The 22,937-nt window shown below is 42.0% G+C and overlaps 2 protein-coding genes across 2 annotated transcripts in view; one reads left to right on the top strand and one right to left on the bottom strand.

Annotated features, from left to right (window-relative positions):
• Positions 1 to 3,045, top strand: part of LOC143037260 (uncharacterized) — a 3,981-nt gene extending 936 nt beyond the window's left edge. Inside the window, exon 2 of the mRNA XM_076205390.1 lies at positions 1,913 to 3,045. Within this exon, the coding sequence (XP_076061505.1) occupies positions 1,969 to 2,478 (510 nt within the window). The 5' untranslated portion in view covers positions 1,913 to 1,968 and the 3' untranslated portion in view covers positions 2,479 to 3,045. The remainder of the gene's footprint in view (positions 1 to 1,912) is intronic.
• An 8,415-nt stretch (positions 3,046 to 11,460) lies between these two features.
• Positions 11,461 to 22,937, bottom strand: part of LOC143037399 (uncharacterized) — a 238,871-nt gene continuing 227,394 nt past the window's right edge. The window contains exons 2-3 of the mRNA XM_076205536.1: positions 15,812 to 20,442; positions 11,461 to 11,493 (exon numbers count right to left, since the gene is read on the bottom strand). Of these exons, the coding sequence (XP_076061651.1) occupies positions 11,461 to 11,493; positions 15,812 to 18,787 (3,009 nt within the window). The 5' untranslated portion in view covers positions 18,788 to 20,442. The remainder of the gene's footprint in view (positions 11,494 to 15,811; positions 20,443 to 22,937) is intronic.

Raw genomic sequence — 22,937 nt, 5'->3', positions numbered from 1 at the left:
CCGACCTTAACCAAACAATGATGGTTTTTGCTCAAATGCACAATTTCATATAAAATAATTATCATATGGTTGTATTATTTGACCTATTTTCTTTAAAATGTGAGATTTCCATGTAATTTCATCAAAGAAGTTACGTTTTTATCCTCTGCAAAATTACCGACAACAGCTATAAATACCGTCCGGTTTTTGCTGAAATGCATAATTCTATATAAAGAATTAGCATATGGTTGCATTATTTGTCCTATTTTCTTTAAAATGTGTGATTTTCATGCAACTTATCAAAGAGAATTTACGTTTCTATCCTCTACAAAATTACCGATCGACTCGCTCATAGTCGACCAAACTCGAACAAGAACGGTTTTTGCTGAAATACACAGTTTTATATATAAACTTAGCATACGGTTGCATTATTTGACCTATTTTTTTTATTTTTTTTATGAGTGATTTCCATCCAATTTGATCAAAGAAAAGTTTCATTTTCATCCTCTGCAAAATTACCGACAACACCTGTAAATACCGTCCGACTCCCTCATAGTCGACCAAACTCGAACAAGGACGGTTTTTGCTAAAATCCACGATTTTATATAAAAAAGTAGCATATGATTGCATTATTTGATCTATTTTCTTTAAAATATGTGATTTTCAATTAATTTGATAAAAAAGAAGTTATGTTTTTATCCTCTGCAAACTTACCGACCACAGCTACGAATATCGTCCGACTCATTAATAGCCGACCAAACTCGAACAAGAACGGTTTTTGCTAAAATGCACGATTGTATATAACAATTAGCATATGGTTGCATTATTTGACCTATTTTCTTTAAAATGTGTGATTTCCATGTAATTTGGTCAAAGAGAAGTTACGTTTTTTATCTTCTGCAAATTTGCCGACCACAGCTATGAATACCGTCCGACGGTTTTTGCTGAAATGCACGATTGGTCAAATTATATGAAAATCACACATTTGAAAGAAAATAGTCGAAATAATTTAACTATATACAATCTATTATACTAATAACACAAGAGTAAGAAACTTAATAGAGCGTAGTTTGTTCTATACGACCAGTAATCATAGATGGCGGGCTGGACGAATCGTAGCTGTGGTCGGTAATTTTGCAGAGGATAAAATCGTAACTTTTCTTTGATCAAATTACATGGAAATCACACATTTTAAAGGAAATAGGTCAAATAATGCAACCACATGCTATTTTTATATAGAATTGTGCTTTTCAGCAAACACAGTCCTCAACACTCCTCATCAGTCATTCTCGCTAACCGCTCGTGCATCCTTGTCGAGCTTTGTATATGTAAATAAATACATATATACATGTGTGAGTGTGTGTGTGTGTGTGTGTGTGTGTGTGTGTGTGTGTGTGTGTGTGTGTGTGTGTCTGTGTGTGCTGTGTGTCTGTGTGTGTGCTGTGTGTGTGTGTGTGCTGTGTGTCTGTGTGTGTGCTGTGTGTGTGTGTGTGTGTGTGTGTGTGTGTGTGTGTGTGTGTGTGTGTGTGTGTGTGTGTGTGTGTGTGTGTGTGTGTGTGTGTGTGTGTGCGTGTCTGTGAGCATGTGTCTGTGAGTATGCAAACTCGTATATGTGGTTATGACCTAGAATTTGCCCTGATCGATCAGTAGCAGTTGTCAATGGAAGGGGTTTGCTTGGTAAAGTCAGGGACCCCCATTGAAGCACAGAGGGGCGGCGCATTGCGGGCGTGTGTCAAAGACAAAGAAGGATAAAAAAGAGGATACACTGAACCTCCGTCTACCCTCTGGAAATTTGTTAATCTTTTTTGATCATAGAATAATATTTAAGTAAATGTGTCCTCGCTTCCCCAGCACCCCCCCGTCCCCCCCACACATCTTTTCCCCACTGTTTGCCTCAGAAACTAATACATGTTCTCTTTCTTCCATGAGGCAGACAGCAGATATCGGAATCTTACCGACTAGTTGTTCTTCGCCCAGAAGCTAAGAGTCATGGATCGCACTGTCGGTCTTCTGATTGTGATTATCATCTTGCAATTTTTTAATGTATTCCTCGTAGCGTCCTTGATCTACGTCTTCCTCACTTTTCGTCGCAAGCAGAAGGAGACAATGGGAGATAGACACTACTGCGAATTTATAGGTACGAAGAAAGCCAAAAGGATCATGGACAAGGACATGAAAGAAATCAACGCGTCCACCGCACACCTCACGCCTGCAGTGGACGAGGAAGATAAAACTTACTCTGAGCTTGAATTATCAACATCTGGTACCACAGTGGTGGTCGCGGAGGATGACACTTACTTGGAGCCCAAGAAACACACAGCAGTGGACGCGGAAGATGGAGTGGTGGTTGCGGAAGATGACACTTACTTGGAGCCCAAGAAACACGCAGCAGTGGACGCGGAAGATGACACTTATTTGGAGCCCAAGGAACACGCAGCAGTGGACGGGGAAGGATATAAAACAAAAAGACATTACGAAAACAGTCCTATGAAAATCTAATTTTTAGTTTGCCTTTAAAAGTTCATCAAATTGGTCTTGATAGATTAAGATAACAAAAAAAAAAAAATCTGTTTCATCCCACCTCTTTGTGGACCGGAAGGTCTTTTGTCGGCCTCCGTGTGTTGTAGTGGAAACATATTGTAACTCGTTGTGTTTATGAATCCTTTTAACGATATCGTCCGACGTGAGGCAGAACATAAACTTCAAGAAGCACCTTCATAGCAGAAGAGAGTAGTGTACGAAGCCCTAGTTCAGAAAAAAGTGACCTCTTCACCCCTCTTGAGCTGAACTGAGGCGTTAGAACAGATTCTACAAAGTGCATCGTAGTGAATGCAATAAGTCGCCGCGACCAGAAAATCTAACGGCTCGCCGCAACTGACCGGGTTTGCCCTATCAGTGGTTTTACAGTTCTGCGTGGGAGTGGGTGAGTTTTTTTTGTTTTTTTTGATAAGATAAAGATAAGTTTATATTCTGCAGAAAGAGTTTGAGTGTAAACCATAGTATGTCTAATTACTGCATTGTAAAGAAAACCATAAAATTGCCAAGAATAAAGGAGACGTAGTCTTATTCATACTTTTGTATCCTGAACTTTACTAATAGGTGCATGGAGGATGAGAGTTTCTTTCACCTAAAATAGGACAATATCTGATTTTAATAAGTTATGCAGTGCAGCAACAGACCTCATTGATCAAATACAAGCTGAGAAAGTTAGTGTCTTTGGAATACCACAGAATGAGGGCAGATTTTGAGAAATGTAATAAAAACTGTTCCTTCAAGTTTCACGAAGTAGGTGACCCGCAGCCCCACAGTATTTTGCAACGGTCCTCTAGCCTTTCTCCCGCAGATCTCTCTGGGAAATGTCACTAGATAGTAGGAGGAATAGCCTTATCAATTGTGGGTTCGAATCCCGCACTTCTCTCCAGTTCCCAGCAGTGATTGTCACCTGCCCCAGCAGTCCAAGCGCATAACAGGGCAAGGCTGGCGGCTTCGACCGCAGTTATGCGTCTCGTGGCCTCGGCTCCTCTTTCTTTTTCTTCCAAAAGACGCTGCTCCGTATAGCAATGTATTCTCGTATGTCTAGAGAGTGATACACTACCTAGACACGACTATAAGGGGTTCCGAGGTTGGAGAAAGTGAACAAGGGAGACACCAGCATATAAATCTACCCTTTTTGGAATCAAGTGCCATGGATCGGGGGGCTGAATCTTCCATGCAAGGTGACATGCAGTTGTTTTCATGCGGAGATGAAATGGATTTGTTTGACAAAATGAAATGTTGAAATATTCCTCCACCTCCAAAGGAATAAATCGAAAAAATATATACACGAGGTGTTTGAACAGGATATGCAAAATTTCTGAGTTGAGATTGACTTTGCAGAGGTCGATCTGAAAGGATCGTATTTGGTAATACAATTCATCTAGGTCGGTATGCCCCTTCGACTGAGATTTAGAACTTTTAAAATGGTCTCCCCTTACGACGAACTCGCTGGGTAGGACTCGAACTTCTGTCACCATTTGCTCAAGCAGCCACGCTGCCAGTCTAATCACCATAAACAGGAAACGAGATACGCTCGTAGGGTCTCGTCTCGCTGTGCCCACGAGTCAGGTTTCTTGGACGCCAATGTATGAACAACTTTTGCTTTGAGATTGATTTGGATTTCTTTTTCTTTTGTGGAAAGAGGGCTCAGAAAGATAAAAGATAAATTAACATATAGATATGTAGATAAATGAAGTAACGAATGAATCAACAGATACATGAATAAAAACATAAATAGATAAATAAGAAGTGTATAAATAGATGAATAGGCAAATACAAATACATTAATGGATATGGCCGGCGTATCGGCGCCTGAGTGAGAAGGTTACCGGGCTGGCAGCTTCGGACCCCTCCCCAGCAGGATGTCGTCTTGGTGATGTCATATCGCGCACGTTTCCTCTCGAGCGGCCCAGTGAGTAGACCACGTCTTTGTCCGTACACACACCCGCGCGCGCGCGCACACACACACACACACACACACACACACACACACACACACACACACACACACACACACACACACACACACACACACACACACACACACACACACACGTCTTGTGGCGCAATAGTAGCGTTCGCGGCCACCACTACGGTGGTCCAGGTTTGAATCCCGCCCAGGGCTGAAATAATTTCAGTATCGCTGCGCTTCGAGTCGTTACTCCAACTCTCGTGGGCGGGGAGTTGGGTGTGTGTGTGCGTGTAAGGTCACAGTATTACCCCTAGATCGGTCATATATGAGCTCTGAGCTCCCTTGCGGGAAGGTAATAGCTGTCGATTACGAGTCCAACACGTGATCCAAGACAATGATGAATCACACACTGTTCGGAGGGGAGGGGTAGGAGAAGGGAGAGAGAGTGAGTGAATATGAGAGTCGTGAGATGGGGGGAGGGAGGCCGAAGAGAGAAAGAGAGGGCGAAATGACGTGGGGGAGAGGGAGACGAGAGAAAGAGAGAAGGAAAAATAGATGAGGGGAAAGAGAGAAAGGAGAATGAGAGGATAATAAGCGATGGGGTGACAGAGAGCGTGGAAGAGAGAAGGAGAGAAAAGGAAAAGAGAGAGGAGAGGATGAGAAAGAGGAGAGAGAGAGAGAGAGAGAGAGAGAGAGAGAGAGAGAGAGAGAGAGAGAGAGAGAGGAGATTTTTTTTCAATATACATCCCTTGGTTCCACTTGTTTCTGATTTTAGTTCGACTTCGAGTCTATCAGAGTTTACGGGGCGGGTGAGGGGTTGGGGGGTTGGGTGGGATGTCCCCCCCCCCCCGACAAGACTTTTGGCTCGCAGAAGTCTTCCCAAAGTCTCCTCTTTTCGTTAACACGACGAGTCTTCCAAAAAAAGACCCAAACCCCTTGGATACGAAGACCCGCCGCTTGGAGAAGCCGTGATCGTGAACCCAAAGCCAGCTGGTTCTGAGCTCAGTCTTAGGCCCTGTTCACACTAGCGGTTTGAACCGCGCGGAAACCGCGGCGGTACTTCATAGTCAAGGAAAAACTGCGCAACGGCTGTATGCGAATGCCTCCATTGACTTACATTGTAGTTGAACCGCGGCGGCTGAAACCGCTAGTGTGAACAGAGTCTTAGTTTGTTATGAGAAAAGGAGAACCTTGCAGAGAGCGTCGGCGCGATTCAGAGCATAAGGCTTCTGGCGACGGAAACCGAATCATTAAGGGACATGCGAGTCAACCATCTGCAAAATGCGACTTGTCTCTGCAACATGCCACTTGTCACTGCAACATGCAACTTGTATCTACAACATGCAACTTGTGTCTGCAACGTGCAACTTGTGTCTGCAACGTGCAACTTGTCTCTGCAACATGCCACTTGTCTCTGCAACATGCCACTTGTCTCTGCAACATGCCACTTGTCTCTGCAACATGCCACTTGTCTCTGCAACATGCCAATTGTCTCTGCAACATGCCAATTGTCTCTGCAACATGCCACTTGTCTCTGCAACATGCCACTTGTCTCTGCAACATGCCACTTGTCTCTGCAACATGCCACTTGTCTCTGCAACATGCCACTTGTCTCTGCAACATGCCACTTGTCTCTGCAACATGCCACTTGTCTCTGCAATATGCCACTTGTCTCTGCAACATGCCACTTGTCTCTGCAACATGCCACTTGGCTCTGACAACATGTGACTTGTCTCCACCCCTATTTTCTTGGTTGTCTGGCGATGAAGGTCACACACACACACACGCGCGCGCGCGCGCGCGCTTCGAGTCGTTACTCCAACTCTAGTGGGCGGGGAGTTGGGGGTGTGTGTGCGTGTGCGTGTGAGGTCAAAGCATTACCCGGTCGGTCGGTCATACGAGCTCTGAGCTCTCTTCCGAGAGGGAAATAGCTGTCGATCACGAGACCAACACGTGATCCAAAGACCACGATGAAACACACACACACACATACACAGTGAGAAATAACTTTGACCTTCTCTTCCTTCCCTTTCATTGCGTGTGTGTGTGTGTGTGTGTGTGTGTGTGTGTGTGTGTGTGTGTGTGTGTTTGTATGTGTGTGTGATTTACCTTAGTCTTTGGATCACGTGTTGGTCTCGTGATCGACAGCTGTTTCCTTCCCAGAACAGAGCTCAGAGCTCGTATGACCAATCTATGAGTAATGCTGTGATCTTACACGCGCACACACACCCAATTCCCTGTCCACAAAAGTTGGAGTAACGACTTGAAGCGAAGCGATACTGAAGTTATTTCAGCCCTGGGCGGGATTCAAACCCGGACCACCGTAGTGGTGGCCGCGATCGCTACCACTGCGCCACGAGGCGCGCGCGCGCGCGCGTGTGTGTGTGTGTGTGTGATTTACCTTAGTCTTTGGATCACGTGTTGGTCTCGTGATCGACAGCTGTTTCCCTCCCAGAACAGAGCTCAGAGCTCGTATGACCATTCTATGGGTAATGCTGTGATCTTACACGCGCACACACACCCAATTCCCTGTCCACAAAAGTTGGAGTAACGACTTGAAACGAAGCGATACTGATGTTATTTCAGCCCTGGGCGGGATTCAAACCCGGACCACCGTAGAGGTGGCCGCGATCGCTACCACTGCGCCACGAGGCGCGCGCGCGTGTGTGTGTGTGTGTGTGTGTGTGTGTGTGTGTGTGTGTGTGTGTGTGTGTGTATGTGTGTGTGTGTGTGTGTGTGTGATTTACCTTAGTCTTTGGATCACGTGTTGGTCTCGTGATCGACAGCTGTTTCCCTCCCAGAACAGAGCTCAGAGCTCGTATGACCATTCTATGGGTAATGCTGTGATCTTACACGCACACACACACCCAATTCCCCGCCCACGAAAGTTGGAGTAACGACTCGAAGCGCAGCGATACTGAAGTTATTTCAGCCCTGGGCGGGATTCAAACCCGGACCACCGTAGTGGTGGCCGCGATCGCTACCACTGCGCCACGAGACGTGTGTGTGTGTGTGTGTGTGTGTGTGTGTGTGTGTGTGTGTGTGTGTTGACTGATTGATTAAAGGTTATCTGGCGTCGTAATTGCCGAGGTCATGACGCCGAATTGTTAAATTCTTAGATTCAATTTTGGGTATATATAATAATAATAAGTAAACATTGATATATTTAAATTCAGTATTCAGTATTAGTTATCAAATAATGTAATGGTTATACATATATATATATATATATATATACATATATATACAGATATATATATATATATATATATATATATAAATATATATACATATATATATATATATATATATATATATATATATATATATATGGTGTTAAATTATGTTAAGATCTGAATAGAGTTAAAAGCTATTTGGTTTTGATTATTACTGTTGTTACACATTTTAGGACCAGCTAGTCCAAAGGGTCTAACCAGGCCCTTATAGTGTTGACCTAGAAAAATTTGAAAAGATTGAGTAAATATATACATACATATATAGGAGTATATCCAATGAAATTACAGTGGTAGGGTTATATTTCAATATTAATTTGTATGTGTTACTAAATCTGATCAAGTAGGTTTACTTCTTTTAAGAATTTAATGACTCCTTCATAATCATACTGCAGTTCTTTTCCCAATATCTTGGCCAAATTATAGTTACCATCTCTCTCTTTTTTATTTGGGAAGTGACGCTCTCTCTCAGTTCTCTGTGACTAGGGCATTCAATCAGCAAATGTTTAATAGTCATGTGGATTAAGCAATCTTCACAGTAAGATGAGTAAAAGCAGCAATGACTGCAACAGCTCTGTAGGGAAGAGGCCAAACGCAAAGTATGGGAGTCCAATATATTTTATTTCTGAAGAAGCCCTGCTGGGCTACTGCTTGTAATGTCAAGAATAAAAGCTTCACCTCCAGTCCATGTTTCCTTTACCGTGTCTATACAACTTGTTCACATGGATTTTTAATTGTATTTGAACTGCTACTGCTTGTAATGTTGGATTTATACTTATTGGAAAATGGGGAATATCTCTTCGTACATAAACGAGACATCCTCCATGACTTCCCGTTTCTATATTATATGGAGTTCTAAAAGATGTATATTCTCTTGGACAGGGTGTATGTTCACCCAACATTGTTTCTTGTAAGCATACACCTACTGGAGAATATTCGTAAATTAAGATTTTAAGCTCTTCATACTTTGCTCGAAGTCCCTGGCAGTTCCACTGTATTAGTGATGTGAATGTATCTATTTGGGGGGGGGGGAGGTCCTTTATTCAAGGTTGTTTTTGAGTGTTTTTTGTCTTTATGAGCTTTGTGAAGATTGTGGTTTTTCTTCAGTAGCTATTTTGTTAGTTTTGGCTTTTGCTCCTTTATCTTTTTCTTGTAATAGATAGGCTGTATTTCTTTGGAGCTGATGGAGACGGTGAGGGTGTTTTTTTCTTTTTTTTTTCCAATCTCCATTGAGTCCGGTAATGATTCTGCCAGACACTACGCTGGAAGATGGAGGAGGGTTGGGGAGTCGCCCCTCTTTTTTATATGGAGTGTTTTTATGATCAGGGGGTAGGTTATCTGCCTTAGTGTTTTGTGTTCTTGCCGAGGTATGTTGATCACCTGGCCTTGGATGTTGGGCTGCTATCCTAGAGGTTGAGATCTCATTCGCAGAGAAGGGATTTGTTGTATGGGGTGGATTTCTTGGCGCCTGAGTGAGAAGGTTACCGGGCTGGCAGCATCGGACCCCTCCCCAGCAGGATGTCGTCTTGGTGGTGTCCTATCGCGCACGCTTCCTCTCGAGCGGCCCAGTGAGTAGATCACGTCTTTGTCCGTACACACACACCCGCGCGCGCACACACACACACACACACACACACACACACACACACACACACACACACACGCGCGCGTCTTGTGTGTGTGGGGTGGATTTCTTGGAGTAGTATGAGCATTTGCGGAATCTGCTTGAGATATTTCGCTATAAGGTGGTTTATGACCAGGGGGTAGTATATCTGTCTTAGTGTTTATTGTTTTCATCGAAATATGTTGATCATCTGGCCATGAGTGTTGTGTTTCTGTAGAACAAGGTGGATTTCTGGGAGGTGGAGGGGGATTTGAGGGACCTCTGTACTATGTGAGGTGTTTTGGTAATCTGGAGGTAGGTTATCTGAATTCGTGTTTGGAGTTCTGACCATAGTATGTTGATTATTTGGCCTTGAATGTTGGGTTGCTACCCCAGAGGTTGAAGTTTCATTTGTAGTGGGGAGATCTGAAGAATGAGGTGGATTTCTTGGGGTAGTAAGAGCGTTTGCATAGCTCTTTTTTTCCCTGAGAGTCGCTTGCATGTCCTATCGTGATATGCTCAGTACAAGTTTTATCTATAGCTGCTGTTTCAAATTTGTATTCTTCACATATTCTATCAACTGGTTTGTGATCCAATTGACAGTTGATACATTTGGAAGTATCTAAGCATTGGACGTGTGTTGGGCCAGAGCAATTACCACATACCTCATTAATCTTACATATCTTTGACGGATTTTTATTAAAAAAAAAAAAAAAAAAAAGGAGGTGCTCAGATGAGAGGGAGGGTGGGAGGGGTGTGGAGTGTATTTAGGGATGAAATGGGTGGGAGTGTTTTTATGCCTTTCCCTTTTTGGCTACCTCCCTTGAAAGGGGGAAAAATCCTTGGTATATGTATGTATGTATCTTTGACGGATGGCCAAATTTAAAACAGTTATAGCAATGTAGAGCTTTGGGATGGAAAGGTCTAATTCTCACTCTCATTTTCAATTGCTATATGAGTTGGTATATTGTTATCCTCAAAAGTATAATCACATTACTGTTTGGGATCTTTTTCACCTTCCAAATAGATGTGGGGCACATTTCTAATATTTCTAGTTCAGTCAACTCATACAAGTCTTTATCATGGATAACACCTCTTCCATAACTAAAATTTTGCTGAGGAATAATCTTTTCTATTATATCACTATTTTCAACATTCATCATACAGAGCATCTTGGATTGTGTCTGATTTTGCATGAACAAGTATTGAATTCTTACCAAATCTTATTATATCTCCATTTCTAATGCCACCTACCCTCTGTTGAAGGTATCTATTAAATTTATAGTAATTAAATTTTTCTTCCTTAGCCTTAATTACTATCCACATAGGAGGTTGGGGGATTCTTTCTTTTATAGTATTATCTTGATGGTTATCTGAATTCCATTCTGCAGGTTTATATACATCTAGATTTTTAGGAACCTTATCTGTTAAGGCTCCTTTGACTAAAGAATTGTAAATTTTCAGGGTATTGAGGTTTTTGCTCAGGTTAAAGCCATCTTCATGCTTATCAAATGCTACCCAAGCTTCCCATTTTTTCTCAATGTCAAGAAATTTCATGTGAATTTCTACTATAATTCCAAATTTCCTCAGTGGAGTAGATATATCATCATAGTTACATTGTATTGGAATATCTTCTATGTGCACAACTTTCAATCGTTTTATATTATTATCAGTATTTGGTGGTGTCAAAGAAGAGTCTTTTTTCGAGTCTGAGGTCGTCATCTGTGCTTGGGATTTTTCTGCATCTTGACCTCAATGCGAGTGACCTTACTGGGGGTGGTTCCCCAGTCAGGTGGATGTGAGGCAAACTATCTTTAGGGCACTTTTTCTAGCCCCCTCCCTATGTGGGGTGAGCAGAGTGGATCCTGAACAGGGCTGCTCAGTCATGTGGCTAGCTGCCGTGGATGTGAGGCAAACTATTTTTAGGGCACCTTTCCTAGCCCCCTCACCATGTGGGGTGAGCAGAGTGGATCCTGAACAGGGCTGCTCAGTCATGTGGGTAGCTGCCGAGCTGTGATGATGTCTCCATCCCATTACATAACGACTATCTTGTCCACGTCGCCTATGTGCAGTTCGTGACTAAAGGCTCCTAGAGATCACCTTCTCCTGCCCCTATCATCACTAGCCATCGCCATAGGACTTTTTATAGTGATTATGAATGAAAACTTTGACTTACGATGATTGTACATGAAAATTTGTTACTGAGAGGTTTCAAAATTTGGCCATGTCACCTGTAGGGCCAATCATGATAGAATAAAGGGACCTGGAGGGTCAATCAGGATAGAATAAAGGGACCTGGAGGGTCAATCATGATAGAATAAAGGGGTAGAAAGTTGGGCGAGGGGGAGAGGAGGTAATGGGTGGATAAGACATGCAACGGTCGAGGCTATGTTGTACTGAGGGTCATGGGTAGTTGGCCCCCAGTATGCTACTACCATCGGCCATCCCCCCCCCCTCCACGTGGAGGCAAGAGCCTGAGTGTGTGTGTGTGTGTGTGTGTGTGTGTGTGTGTGTGTGTGTGTGTGTGTGTGTGTGTGTGTGCGTTTGCGTGCGCTGGGCCGCTCGAGAGGAAACGTGCGCGATATGACATCACCAAGACGACATCCTGCTGGGGAGGGGACCGAAGCTGCCAGGCCGGTGACCTTCTCACTCAGGCGCCAATACGCCGGCCATATCCATTAATTTATTTGTATTTGCCTATTCATCTATCTATACACATCTTATTTATTTATATATTCATTCATGTATCTGTTGATTCATTCGTTACTTCATTTATATATCTATATGTTAATTTATCTTTTATCTTTCTGAGCTCTCTTTCCACAAACAAAAAAGAAATCTAAATCGATATCAAAGTAAAAGTTGTTCGTACATTGGCGTCCAAGAAACCTGACTCGTGGGCACAGCGAGACGAGACCCGACGAGCGTATCTCGTTTCCTGTTCATGGTGATTAGACTGACAGCATGGCTGCTTGAGCAAATGGTGACAGAAGTTCGAGTCCTACTCAGCGAGTTCGTCGTAAGGGGAGACCATTCTAAATGTTCTAAATCTCAGTCGAAAGGGAGTACCGACCTAGATGAATTGTATTACCAAATACGATCCTTTCAGATCAACCTCTGCAAAGTCAATCTCAACTCAGAAATTTTGCATATCCTATTTAAACCCTCGTGTATATATTTTTCGATTTATTCCTTTGGAGGTGGAGGAACATTTCAACATTTCATTTTGCCAAACAAGTCCATTTCATCTCCGCATGAAAACAACTGCATGTCACCTTGCATAGAAGATTCAGCCTCCCGATCCTTGGCACTTGATTCCAAAAAGGGTAGATTTATATGCTGGTGTCTCCCTTGTTCACCTTTTCCAACCTCGGAACCCTTTATAGTCGTGTCTAGGTAGTGTATCACTCTCTAGACATACGAGAATACATTACTATACGGAGCAGCGTCTTTTGGGAGAAAAAGAAACAGGAGCCGAGGCCATAAGACGCTTAAACCATTGAACTCAGATGACATGATGAAAAAAGGACATACTTTGAAATCTAATGTACTTTATAAAACACCAATACATATGTGTAGTTTTTTCCTCTGTAGTCATGAGACACTGAAATGCTTTCATATTCTTCATGCTAGCCCTTGTTATAAACAATTAGATACTAGATTTTTAGATTTCAAAGTATGTCCTTTTTTCATCATGTCATTTTCTGAGTTGAATAGGTTAACTGCGGTCGAAACCGCCAGCCTTGCCCTGTTATGTGCTTGGACTGCTGGGGCAGGTGACAATCACTGCTGGGAATTGGAGAGAAGTGCGGGATTCGAACCCACAACTGATAAGGCTATTTCTCCTACTATCTAGTGACATTTCCCAGAGAGATCTGCGGGAGAAAGGCTAGAGAACCGTTGCAAGATACTGTGGGGCTGCGGGTCACCTACTTCGTGAAACTTGAAGAAACAGTTGTTATTACATTTCTCAAAATCTGCCTTCATTCTGTGGTATTCCAAAGACACTAACTTTCTCAGCTTGCATTTGATCAACGAGGTCTGTTGCTGTACTGCATAACTTACTAAAATCAGATATTGTCCTATTTTAGGTGAAAGAAACTCTCATCCTCCATGCACCTATTAGTAAAGTTCAGGATACGAAAGTATGAATAAGACTACGTCTACTTTATTCTTGGTAATTTTATGGTTTTCTTTACAATGCAGTAATTAGACATACTATGGTTTACACTCAAACTGCTTCTGCAGAATATAAACTTATCTTTATCTTATCTTAAACTAAAAAAAAAAAAAAAAAAAAAAAAAAAAAAAAACCCACTCCCACGCGGAACTGTAAAACCACTGATAGGGCAAACCCGGTCAGTTGCGGCGAGCCGTTAGGTTTTCTGGCCGCGGCGACTAATTGCATTCACTACGATGCACTTTGTAGAATCTGTTCTAACGCCTCAGTTCAGCTCAAGAGGGGTGAAGGGGTCACTTTTTTCTGAACTAGGGCTTCTTACACTACTCTCTTCTGCTATGAAGGTGCGTCTTGAAGTTTACGTTCTGCCTCATGTCAGACGATTTCATGAACACAATGAGTTACAATTGTTACGGGCGCTGGTATGTGAAGAGACGTTACGTATAACGTCTAAGTGCTTAAGAACCAGCGCACTTCTAGAAGCCACTGTAGGACTGAACTATCTGGTCAGGGCCTAGATAATTCGTAAGACTAGAAGTAAAGGTAACAAAGAAGATTCCAGGAAAGGAATATTAAACTAGCGATAAAACTAGTAAACGAAATTATTAATGGAAAATATTTACAGGCAATCAACACAAAAGAGAATGGGCAGTAGGGTCAATGGGACCGTTACATGATTACGAGAATATGGAAATTATCGTTCAAATAAGAAACAAGATAAGTATACAATATGGTACTATCTAAGTACAAAGAGATCAGGAACATGCATCAGAATAAGTAATAAGTACAAATATAAGTAAAGTAATGCAATGTATATCAGACACGTAATGTAGGCAAAAAGGGTGATCACTTCACACCAATCGTCTCATGAGTCCAAACTTCCTGTTTGTATCAAGAGATAAGATATGCGGGAAATGACAAGGAGTCAGCGAGTTCCACCGCTTATATACCATTGGACCGGAAGCCGGATACTTCCGGTTAAGGGTGCGGGTGAGGAGGAGGGTAAGTTAACACGTCAACATGAGTAGTTTTAGGACCCTCGACTCGCTTGAACAATCTATTTATTTAGTAACTGTCAAATCTGTGCGCTCCGAACTATTCAGGATTTCGCTTGTCTGTTTGTTCTACAAGAGTGCGCACCTCTCCCCGCACGTAGACAAGATTACATATAGTGGACGGGCGTTACTGCTTAACATTGTTACAATACATACATTACAATACATACATAGACAAGAAATATGAACATAGTTATGTAATACAAAGGAACACAATTCTATAACACAATTACACATATGACGTAATATCTAATATTACGTTACACCTCCACCGTTTGGGAAAGCTTTTCACTTTCTGTTGAAAAGCTATGTTCTAGAAAGGACGTCGGCTAAAACATTAAAGACGCCTTTTATATGATGAATAGTTAGATTAAAGGGTTGGAGAAATAAACTCCAACGTGTAAGTCTCGGATTCTTGTTTTTCATAGTCTGTAGGAACTTCAAGGGGTTGTGATCCGAATATACTTGAATGGTAGTTGAGGAACCCAGGTAGACTTCGAAGTGGATAAGGGCCTGGACCAAAGCGAGCGTCTCCTTCTCAATTGTTGAGTAGTTCTTCTGCGCAGGGGACAGCTTCTTGCTGTAGTAGGCGATAGCGTGAAGAACTTCATTGTGTTCTTGCAAGAGGGCGGCACCGATACCGGTGTCACTGGCGTCGACTTGCAGAAGAAAGGGTCGTTGGAAATCGGGTGCCCTTAGAACTGGTGCGTTAGTGAGAAGGGACTTCAGGTTTTTGAAGGCCGTCTCACAGGTAGGTGTCCACACGAAGTCGTGGTCTTTTCTCAACAGGTCAGTCAATGGTTCTGCTACATCTTGTTTCTCAGATAAGTGAAGATTTTGTAGTATCTGGGAGTTTTCCAAGGGAATCTCAGGAGGATTAGGCAGGTTATCAGGAGGCTCTTCCGATTTTATTGTGGTAGAGCTGCAAATTGGAATTGGATCTCTGGAATGATAAGGTTTTAAGGTATTTATGTGACAGAGACGGGAACTCTTTCTTCTGTCTGGAGTTTTGATTATGTAGTTGAGATCACTGGCTCTGGACAAGACTTCATAGGGTCCTTTGTATTTAGCCTGCAATGGATCTCCTGGTATGGGAAGATAAAGTAACACTTGATCTCCTGGAGAGAAAGTTCTAAGTTTAGAATTTTTATCATACCGACCTTTCATTACTCGTTGAGCATTCGTCAAGTTCTCTCTTGCCAACTTCCAAGCTTCTAACAACTTCTCGGTGACCTGGGACACGTATTTCAAAGAAGGAACAGGTGGTTCTTCTTTCATCCATTGTTCATGAAGTATCTTTAGGGGACCACGGACTTCATGACCGAAGACTAATTCTGACGGGCTGAATCCAAGGCTTTCTTGAATTGTTGTTCGGGTGGCGAACAACAAAAAGGGGAGTCCGTCTTCCCAATTTCGAGTGTTCTCAGCACAGAAGATTCTTAACATTGTCTTGAGCGTTTGGTGAAAGCGCTCTAGAGCACCTTGTGATTGAGGATGATAGGCGGAGGAAGTTACATGATTTATACCTAGTGTTACAAGAGTTTCTCTAAACTTGTTGGAAAGAAAATTACTTCCTTGATCACTTTGAATGTTCTTAGGAAATCCTACCATAGTGAAATATTTCAACATTTCTCTGATTATGTTTTGAGCTTTAATATTTTTCAAAGGAATTGCTTCCGGAAAACGAGTGCTCATACACATGATTGTGAGAATGTACTGATTTCCTTTACTTGAAGGAGGTAAAGGTCCTACACAGTCAATAAGAACTTTTTTAAATGGCTCTTCCATTACAGGAATGGGATGGAGTGGAGCTTCTACAATTTTCTGGTTGGGCTTACCTACAAGTTGACATGTATGACATGTTTTACAATATTGGGCAACATCTTTGACAACCGTGGGCCAATGGAAATGTTGGGTTATATTGAACAAGGTCTTTCTTACCCCTAAGTGACCTGCTAAGGGAGTATCATGAGCCAATCTTAGAACATTATTCCTGAAACCAAGAGGGAGGACTATTTGATTCCTTACTTGCCATGGCTGGTCAGCGGTTGCGGTGGATGCTCTCCATTTTCGCATTAGGACTCCGTTTTCTATATAGAAACCTCGTGACATATTTTCAACTTCTTCTGGAGATGAAACAATCTCGTACAAATTTTTAAGAGAATGATCTGACTTCTGTTCTTTGATTAATTCTGCTCTAGATAGAGAAACTGGTGAAGAAGAAGATGGGTCAGTTTGGGAGAATAGGGATTCTAAATTATAAGTCTCCTCTTCAGATTTCTTGTACTGAGATCTGGTTACAGCACAAGCGGGAAACAACTGTAAGTTATCTGAAGGTTCTACTGAGGTCTTAGGGTTATTTGTTATTAAGGGAGAAATGACTTTGCTTCCAGCGATGTCATTGGCCAACAATAAGGATATTCCTACTATGGGAAGAGAGTCTACTACTGCTACTTTAACCATTCCGGTTGTTAAATCAGACCGCAAGAAAACATTATGTAATGGACATTTTACAATTCCTCCAACTCCTTCTATCAATATATCATAACCTGTATATGACTCACCCAGATTCTGCAAGACAGAATTTAAAATCAGACTTTGCTTTGCTCCTGTGTCTCGGAGTATGGAAATAGGATATTGTTGTGAATTACTACTATGAGATATAGTTCCTGAAGATACAAATGGTTTGAAACAAGGATCATGATCTGATGAGGGGGGTTCTACATTACTTGACAATACCGGCTTCTTTGGTAGTGTATCCTGAATAGAGGATTTTGAATCATCTGATTTTATATTACTTACAAGAGTTGGTGTCTTATTGGAGAATGAGGGTGTCAGTCTCTTTCTGCAATTAGAAATGTGATGGCCAACCTGTTTACAATATGAACAAGTTACAGGGGGATTAGTCTTAAACCTTTCCATTCTTTGCCAAGGTTGGTTTGGAGGATATTGATTGAAATCAGACCTGTAACTGAAATGTGATGGGCTAGACTGATTTTCAAAGCGTTTCTTTGGGGCCCAAGGATCAGAGTATTTTGTTGAATCTGGAATATATGACTTTGAATTTTGGGATTCCATTTGTCTTGACTTAGGTTTATGACTTAGTGTGAACTCATCAGCCAATACAGCAGCTTTAGTTAAAGTTTCGGGAACATGATCATCTATAAAAATCCTAAGATCTGTCTCTAAGGTATTCTTAAACTGCTCCAACAAAATCAACTGTTTAAGTCTATCTAAGGTGTCCGTTTCACTAGCCAAACACCACCTATTGAATAACCTCTCTTGTTGAGCCGCATATTCTACGTATGTTAACTGAGGTGTCTTCCTATAATTACGGAATTTCTGTCTATAGGCCTCTGGTATTAGTTCATAAGCTTTTAAAATACAAGCTTTCATATTATCATACTCGCTTTCTGCTTCTGAAAGAGAAGTATAAATTTGCTGAGCCTTACCCTTAAATTGTGTTTGAATGATTAATGGCCAATTTTCTTTAGGGATTTGTAACTGTTGCGCCAATTTTTCCCACTGAAGAAAGAAAATTTCTGGCTCTCCCTCTGAAAATATGGGTAAAAGTTTTACATACTTGGAAATATCTATACGACCTTCCTGAACTACGGGTTGTCTATCAACAATCCTAGCTTCTACTTCTGCCTTCTTTAATTCTAACTCTGCCAAATTGACTTTAGTTTCGTCTTCTCTAGCTTTAAATTCTGCCTCAATTTGCATTTGTTTCAGTTTAGTTTCCTCCTCTTTAGCTACTTGTTTCGCTTTAGCTTCCTCTTCTCTAGCTCTAAATTCTGCCTCAATTTGCATTTGTTTCAGTTTAGTTTCCTCCTCTTTAGCTTTAAATTCTGCCTCAATTTGCATTTGTTTCAGTTTAGTTTCCTCCTCTTTAGCTTTAAATTCTGCCTCAATTTGCATTTGTTTCAGTTTAGTTTCCTCCTCTTTAGCTTTAAATTCTGCCTCAATTTGCATTTGTTTCAATTTAGCTTCCTCCTCAAAATCTACTCTCCTGACCTTTAATTCAATCTCCTTAATCTTAAGTTCGGTTAGTCGTGCCTCTATTTCTAACCTATTTGAAGGAATTTGTATAGCTGTAATCTCTTCTGGAGATAAGATCTCATCTTCGATCAGATTTTCAACGAGTTCCTGAAGTATTTTTTTCTTTCGCAAACTTGTATCAATGTCTACTCCAAAGTGTTTGCCTATTTCTATCAAAGTGTCTTTAGTTTGTTTCTTTAAGAAACTTACCTTGGGATTTTGAACGAATTCTTGAACTATATCATCCATCTCTATAAGAATGTGTTAAATACCTGATCCAATATCCTGGCAAGGTCGCCACTTTGTTACGGGCGCTGGTATGTGAAGAGACGTTACGTATAACGTCTAAGTGCTTAAGAACCAGCGCACTTCTAGAAGCCACTGTAGGACTGAACTATCTGGTCAGGGCCTAGATAATTCGTAAGACTAGAAGTAAAGGTAACAAAGAAGATTCCAGGAAAGGAATATTAAACTAGCGATAAAACTAGTAAACGAAATTATTAATGGAAAATATTTACAGGCAATCAACACAAAAGAGAATGGGCAGTAGGGTCAATGGGACCGTTACATGATTACGAGAATATGGAAATTATCGTTCAAATAAGAAACAAGATAAGTATACAATATGGTACTATCTAAGTACAAAGAGATCAGGAACATGCATCAGAATAAGTAATAAGTACAAATATAAGTAAAGTAATGCAATGTATATCAGACACGTAATGTAGGCAAAAAGGGTGATCACTTCACACCAATCGTCTCATGAGTCCAAACTTCCTGTTTGTATCAAGAGATAAGATATGCGGGAAATGACAAGGAGTCAGCGAGTTCCACCGCTTATATACCATTGGACCGGAAGCCGGATACTTCCGGTTAAGGGTGCGGGTGAGGAGGAGGGTAAGTTAACACGTCAACATGAGTAGTTTTAGGACCCTCGACTCGCTTGAACAATCTATTTATTTAGTAACTGTCAAATCTGTGCGCTCCGAACTATTCAGGATTTCGCTTGTCTGTTTGTTCTACAAGAGTGCGCACCTCTCCCCGCACGTAGACAAGATTACATATAGTGGACGGGCGTTACTGCTTAACATTGTTACAATACATACATAGACAAGAAATATGAACATAGTTATGTAATACAAAGGAACACAATTCTATAACATAATTACACATATGACGTAATATCTAATATTACGTTACACAATATGTTTCCACTACAACACACGGAGGCCGACAAATGACCTTCCGATCCACAATGAGGCTGGATGAAACAGATTATTTTTTCTTTTTATCTTAATCTATCAAGACCAATTTGATGAACTTTTAAAGACAAAATAAAAATTAGATTTTCACAGAACTATTTTCGTAATGTCCCTCTATTCTATATTTGCTTCCCGCGTCCACTGCTGCGTGTACCTTGGGCTCCGTGTATGTGTGATCTTCCGCTTCCACTGCTGTGCGTTTCTTGGGCTCCAAGTAAGTGCCATCTCCCGTGTCCACTGATGTGAAACCAGATGTTGATAATTCAAGCTCACAGTAAGTTTTATCTTCAGCGTCCACTGGTGTAGGACCAGATGTTGGTGATTCAAGCTCACAGTAAGTTCTCTCTTCCTGGTTCACTGCAGGCGCGAGTTTTGCGGTGGACGCGTTGATTTCTTTCATGTCCTTGTCCATGATCCTTTTGGCTTTCTTCGTACCTATAAATTTGCAGTAGTGTCTATCCTCCCTTGTCACATTTTTCTGCTTGCGGCGAAATCGGAGAAAGACGTAGATCAAGGACACTACGAGGACTACATTTAAAAATTCCAAGATGATATTCACAATCAGAAGACCGACAGTGCGATCCATGACTCTTGGCTTCTGGGCGAAGAACAACTAGTCGGTAAGATTCCGATGTCTGCTGCCTGCATCAAGGAAGAAAGAGAACATGTATTAGTTCCTGAGACAACCTGTGGGGAAAAGATGTGCGTGTGTGGGGGGAGGGTACCGTGGAAGCGAGGACACGTTTACTTAAATAGCATTCTATGATCAAAAAAGATTAACAAATTTCCAGAGGGAATACGGAGGTTCAGTGTACCCTATTTTTATCCTCCTTTGTCTTTGACACACGCCCGCAATGCGCCGCCCCTTTGTGCTTCAATGCGGGTCCCCGACTTTACCAAGCAAACCCCTTCCATTGACAACTGCTACTGATTGATCAAGGCAAATTCTAGGTCACACCCACATATACGAGCTTGCATGCACACACACACACACACACACACACACACACACACACACACACACACACACACACTTTCATTTTTTTCTGCGTATATTTAACGTGGTAGCCTCAAAACTTACTGTTCATAGTAAGAGAAAGGCAGGACAACACTCCAATACAGAGCTTATGTGACACAAACAGCAAAATGGCGGATAGAAGTATGACTTTTTGGTGAGGCCTCGAGTTCTCTTGCAAGGTAGTCTTTGCCGTAGCTGGGGCAAAGGACAATCACTAATCCATTGATAAACGTTAAGGGGTTATCACATTGGGCTATTTTTCCTTGGACATCTTACCTCCAACCTCTCAGACATCTTACCTCCAACTTTTCGGACATCTGACCTCCAACCTCCATTTGAATAAATAAAATATAATTTGGGTTACAGAAATCTAGACATCTCTAAGAACATTTCAACTGTATGTCTAACAATCGAATCTTTTTGCAGCCTCCTAGTTCATCATTCACCTTTGCTATATATGACGGAAAGATAATTGGAGATTAGAATAATCAAATATTGTAACCGGAGTCGTTTTTACTCAAACGAACTCTCATCTGTCGGCGATGGTGAAGTCAGTGGAACCGCACTGTGATAACCCGTTTACGTTATCTTTCTTAGTTTTTGTTTTCATCCCAGTGAATTTGAAAACTTAATGGATAATCATACATACATATATATATATATACCAAAGTTTTTTCCCCTTTTCAAGGGAGGTAGCCAAAAGACAAAGGCATAAAGACCACTCACATCCATTTCCTTCTTCCCTCTTATTTTGCCGGCTCTTGGATAACGGGTCATCCCTGCATCTTTTCCACTGCCCTGGGTCAAAAGCAGTGTCGCAAGACACAGCACATACACAACAAGGCCGCTTCATTAAATCGGCGATCCCTCCTCTCCATTCCCTCATGCAGAAAAGGAAAAGATAGGGAGAAATCCCTTCGAGCTGCGTCAATTTATTTCTCATACATACTCCCTCACCCCCCACCCAATTCCTCTCATGCATCACAGCATCATCCATACACAACCTTTCTCCATTCACCCCTTTCTTCTGTCATCTCTCGTCCTTCCTCAACAAACATTTCCCACTTTCCCAATGCCCCTTTTACCCCATCTCATCCTAGGTCTCCCCCTCATGTTCACTTCTTCCACCTCTGCCTTCCACACCTCTTTTACTAGTCTGTCTTCACTCACTCTTTCCATGTGTCCAAACCATCCCATTACTCTTTCATCAACCCTATCTCCCAACTGCTTTTCCACCCCCGTCCTCCTCATTTCTCACTCTATCCAGCCAAGTAACCCCTATCATACTTCTCAGACACCTCATCTCAAACACATTCAAACTCCTCTTTCCTTCCTCTCTTATGTTCCGTGTTTCTGCCCCGTACGGTGCTATCGGCATTATCGCTCCTCCATACAATCTCCTCTTAGCATCCATTCTCAAATGTCTATTTCTCAGTATAGCATAAAGGATAGTGGTAGCACTGAAGTAGTACCATTCCTTTAGTGGCCGAGATTTTATTCTAACATAGACAAATGAGGCGTGACTCCGGTCCGCAAGTGCGCCCCCCATAAACGAGCACGTCTAAAGTAGTAGCTGTATGTTACCATGCATTCACTACTGCATGATAACATGCAGTCAATAGCCAGCGCGCGAGAGGCAGAGGGTGGAGGAGGGTCGCTGTGTTAATGAAGCGGCTGGCCCTGCTGTGAACGTGCTGTGTCTTGCTGCATTGCCTCTGACCCGGTCGGTGGGCAGCAAGGGACAGGAATAGGCCCATCATCCACGAGGAGCCGAGAGTGGGAGTGGGGCCGGACCCTGGCTGCCATCCTCCTTTGTAACGCGGATGAAGCCTCTCCGTATACAGATGGATTAGACCAATGGTTCTCAACCTATGGTTGAACGAGTCCTTGTGGGCCACAGTGGTTCACAAATAGGACCATGAATCAAAAACTAGTGATAGTTTGTGGATGCACTAGGGTCCTATTAACTAAAAATGGGATTTCTAGGAGGCTAAGGAACAGCAAATCATAAGCACAGGGTGCATAAGGAAAAAGGTTGAGAACCCCTGGATTAGACCAACTTACTAACCTCGTCACCTTCCTGAGTCTTTGGGACACTAATCCAGTGGGTTACCTCCTA

This window comes from Oratosquilla oratoria, chromosome 22 (genome assembly GCF_046742065.1).
Source record: "Oratosquilla oratoria isolate Oo_2021 chromosome 22, ASM4674206v1, whole genome shotgun sequence".
Taxonomy (NCBI): Eukaryota; Metazoa; Arthropoda; class Malacostraca; order Stomatopoda; family Squillidae; genus Oratosquilla; species Oratosquilla oratoria.
Note: the sequence above shows the minus strand (reverse complement) of the source record. Positions and strands in the feature narration are given on the sequence as shown.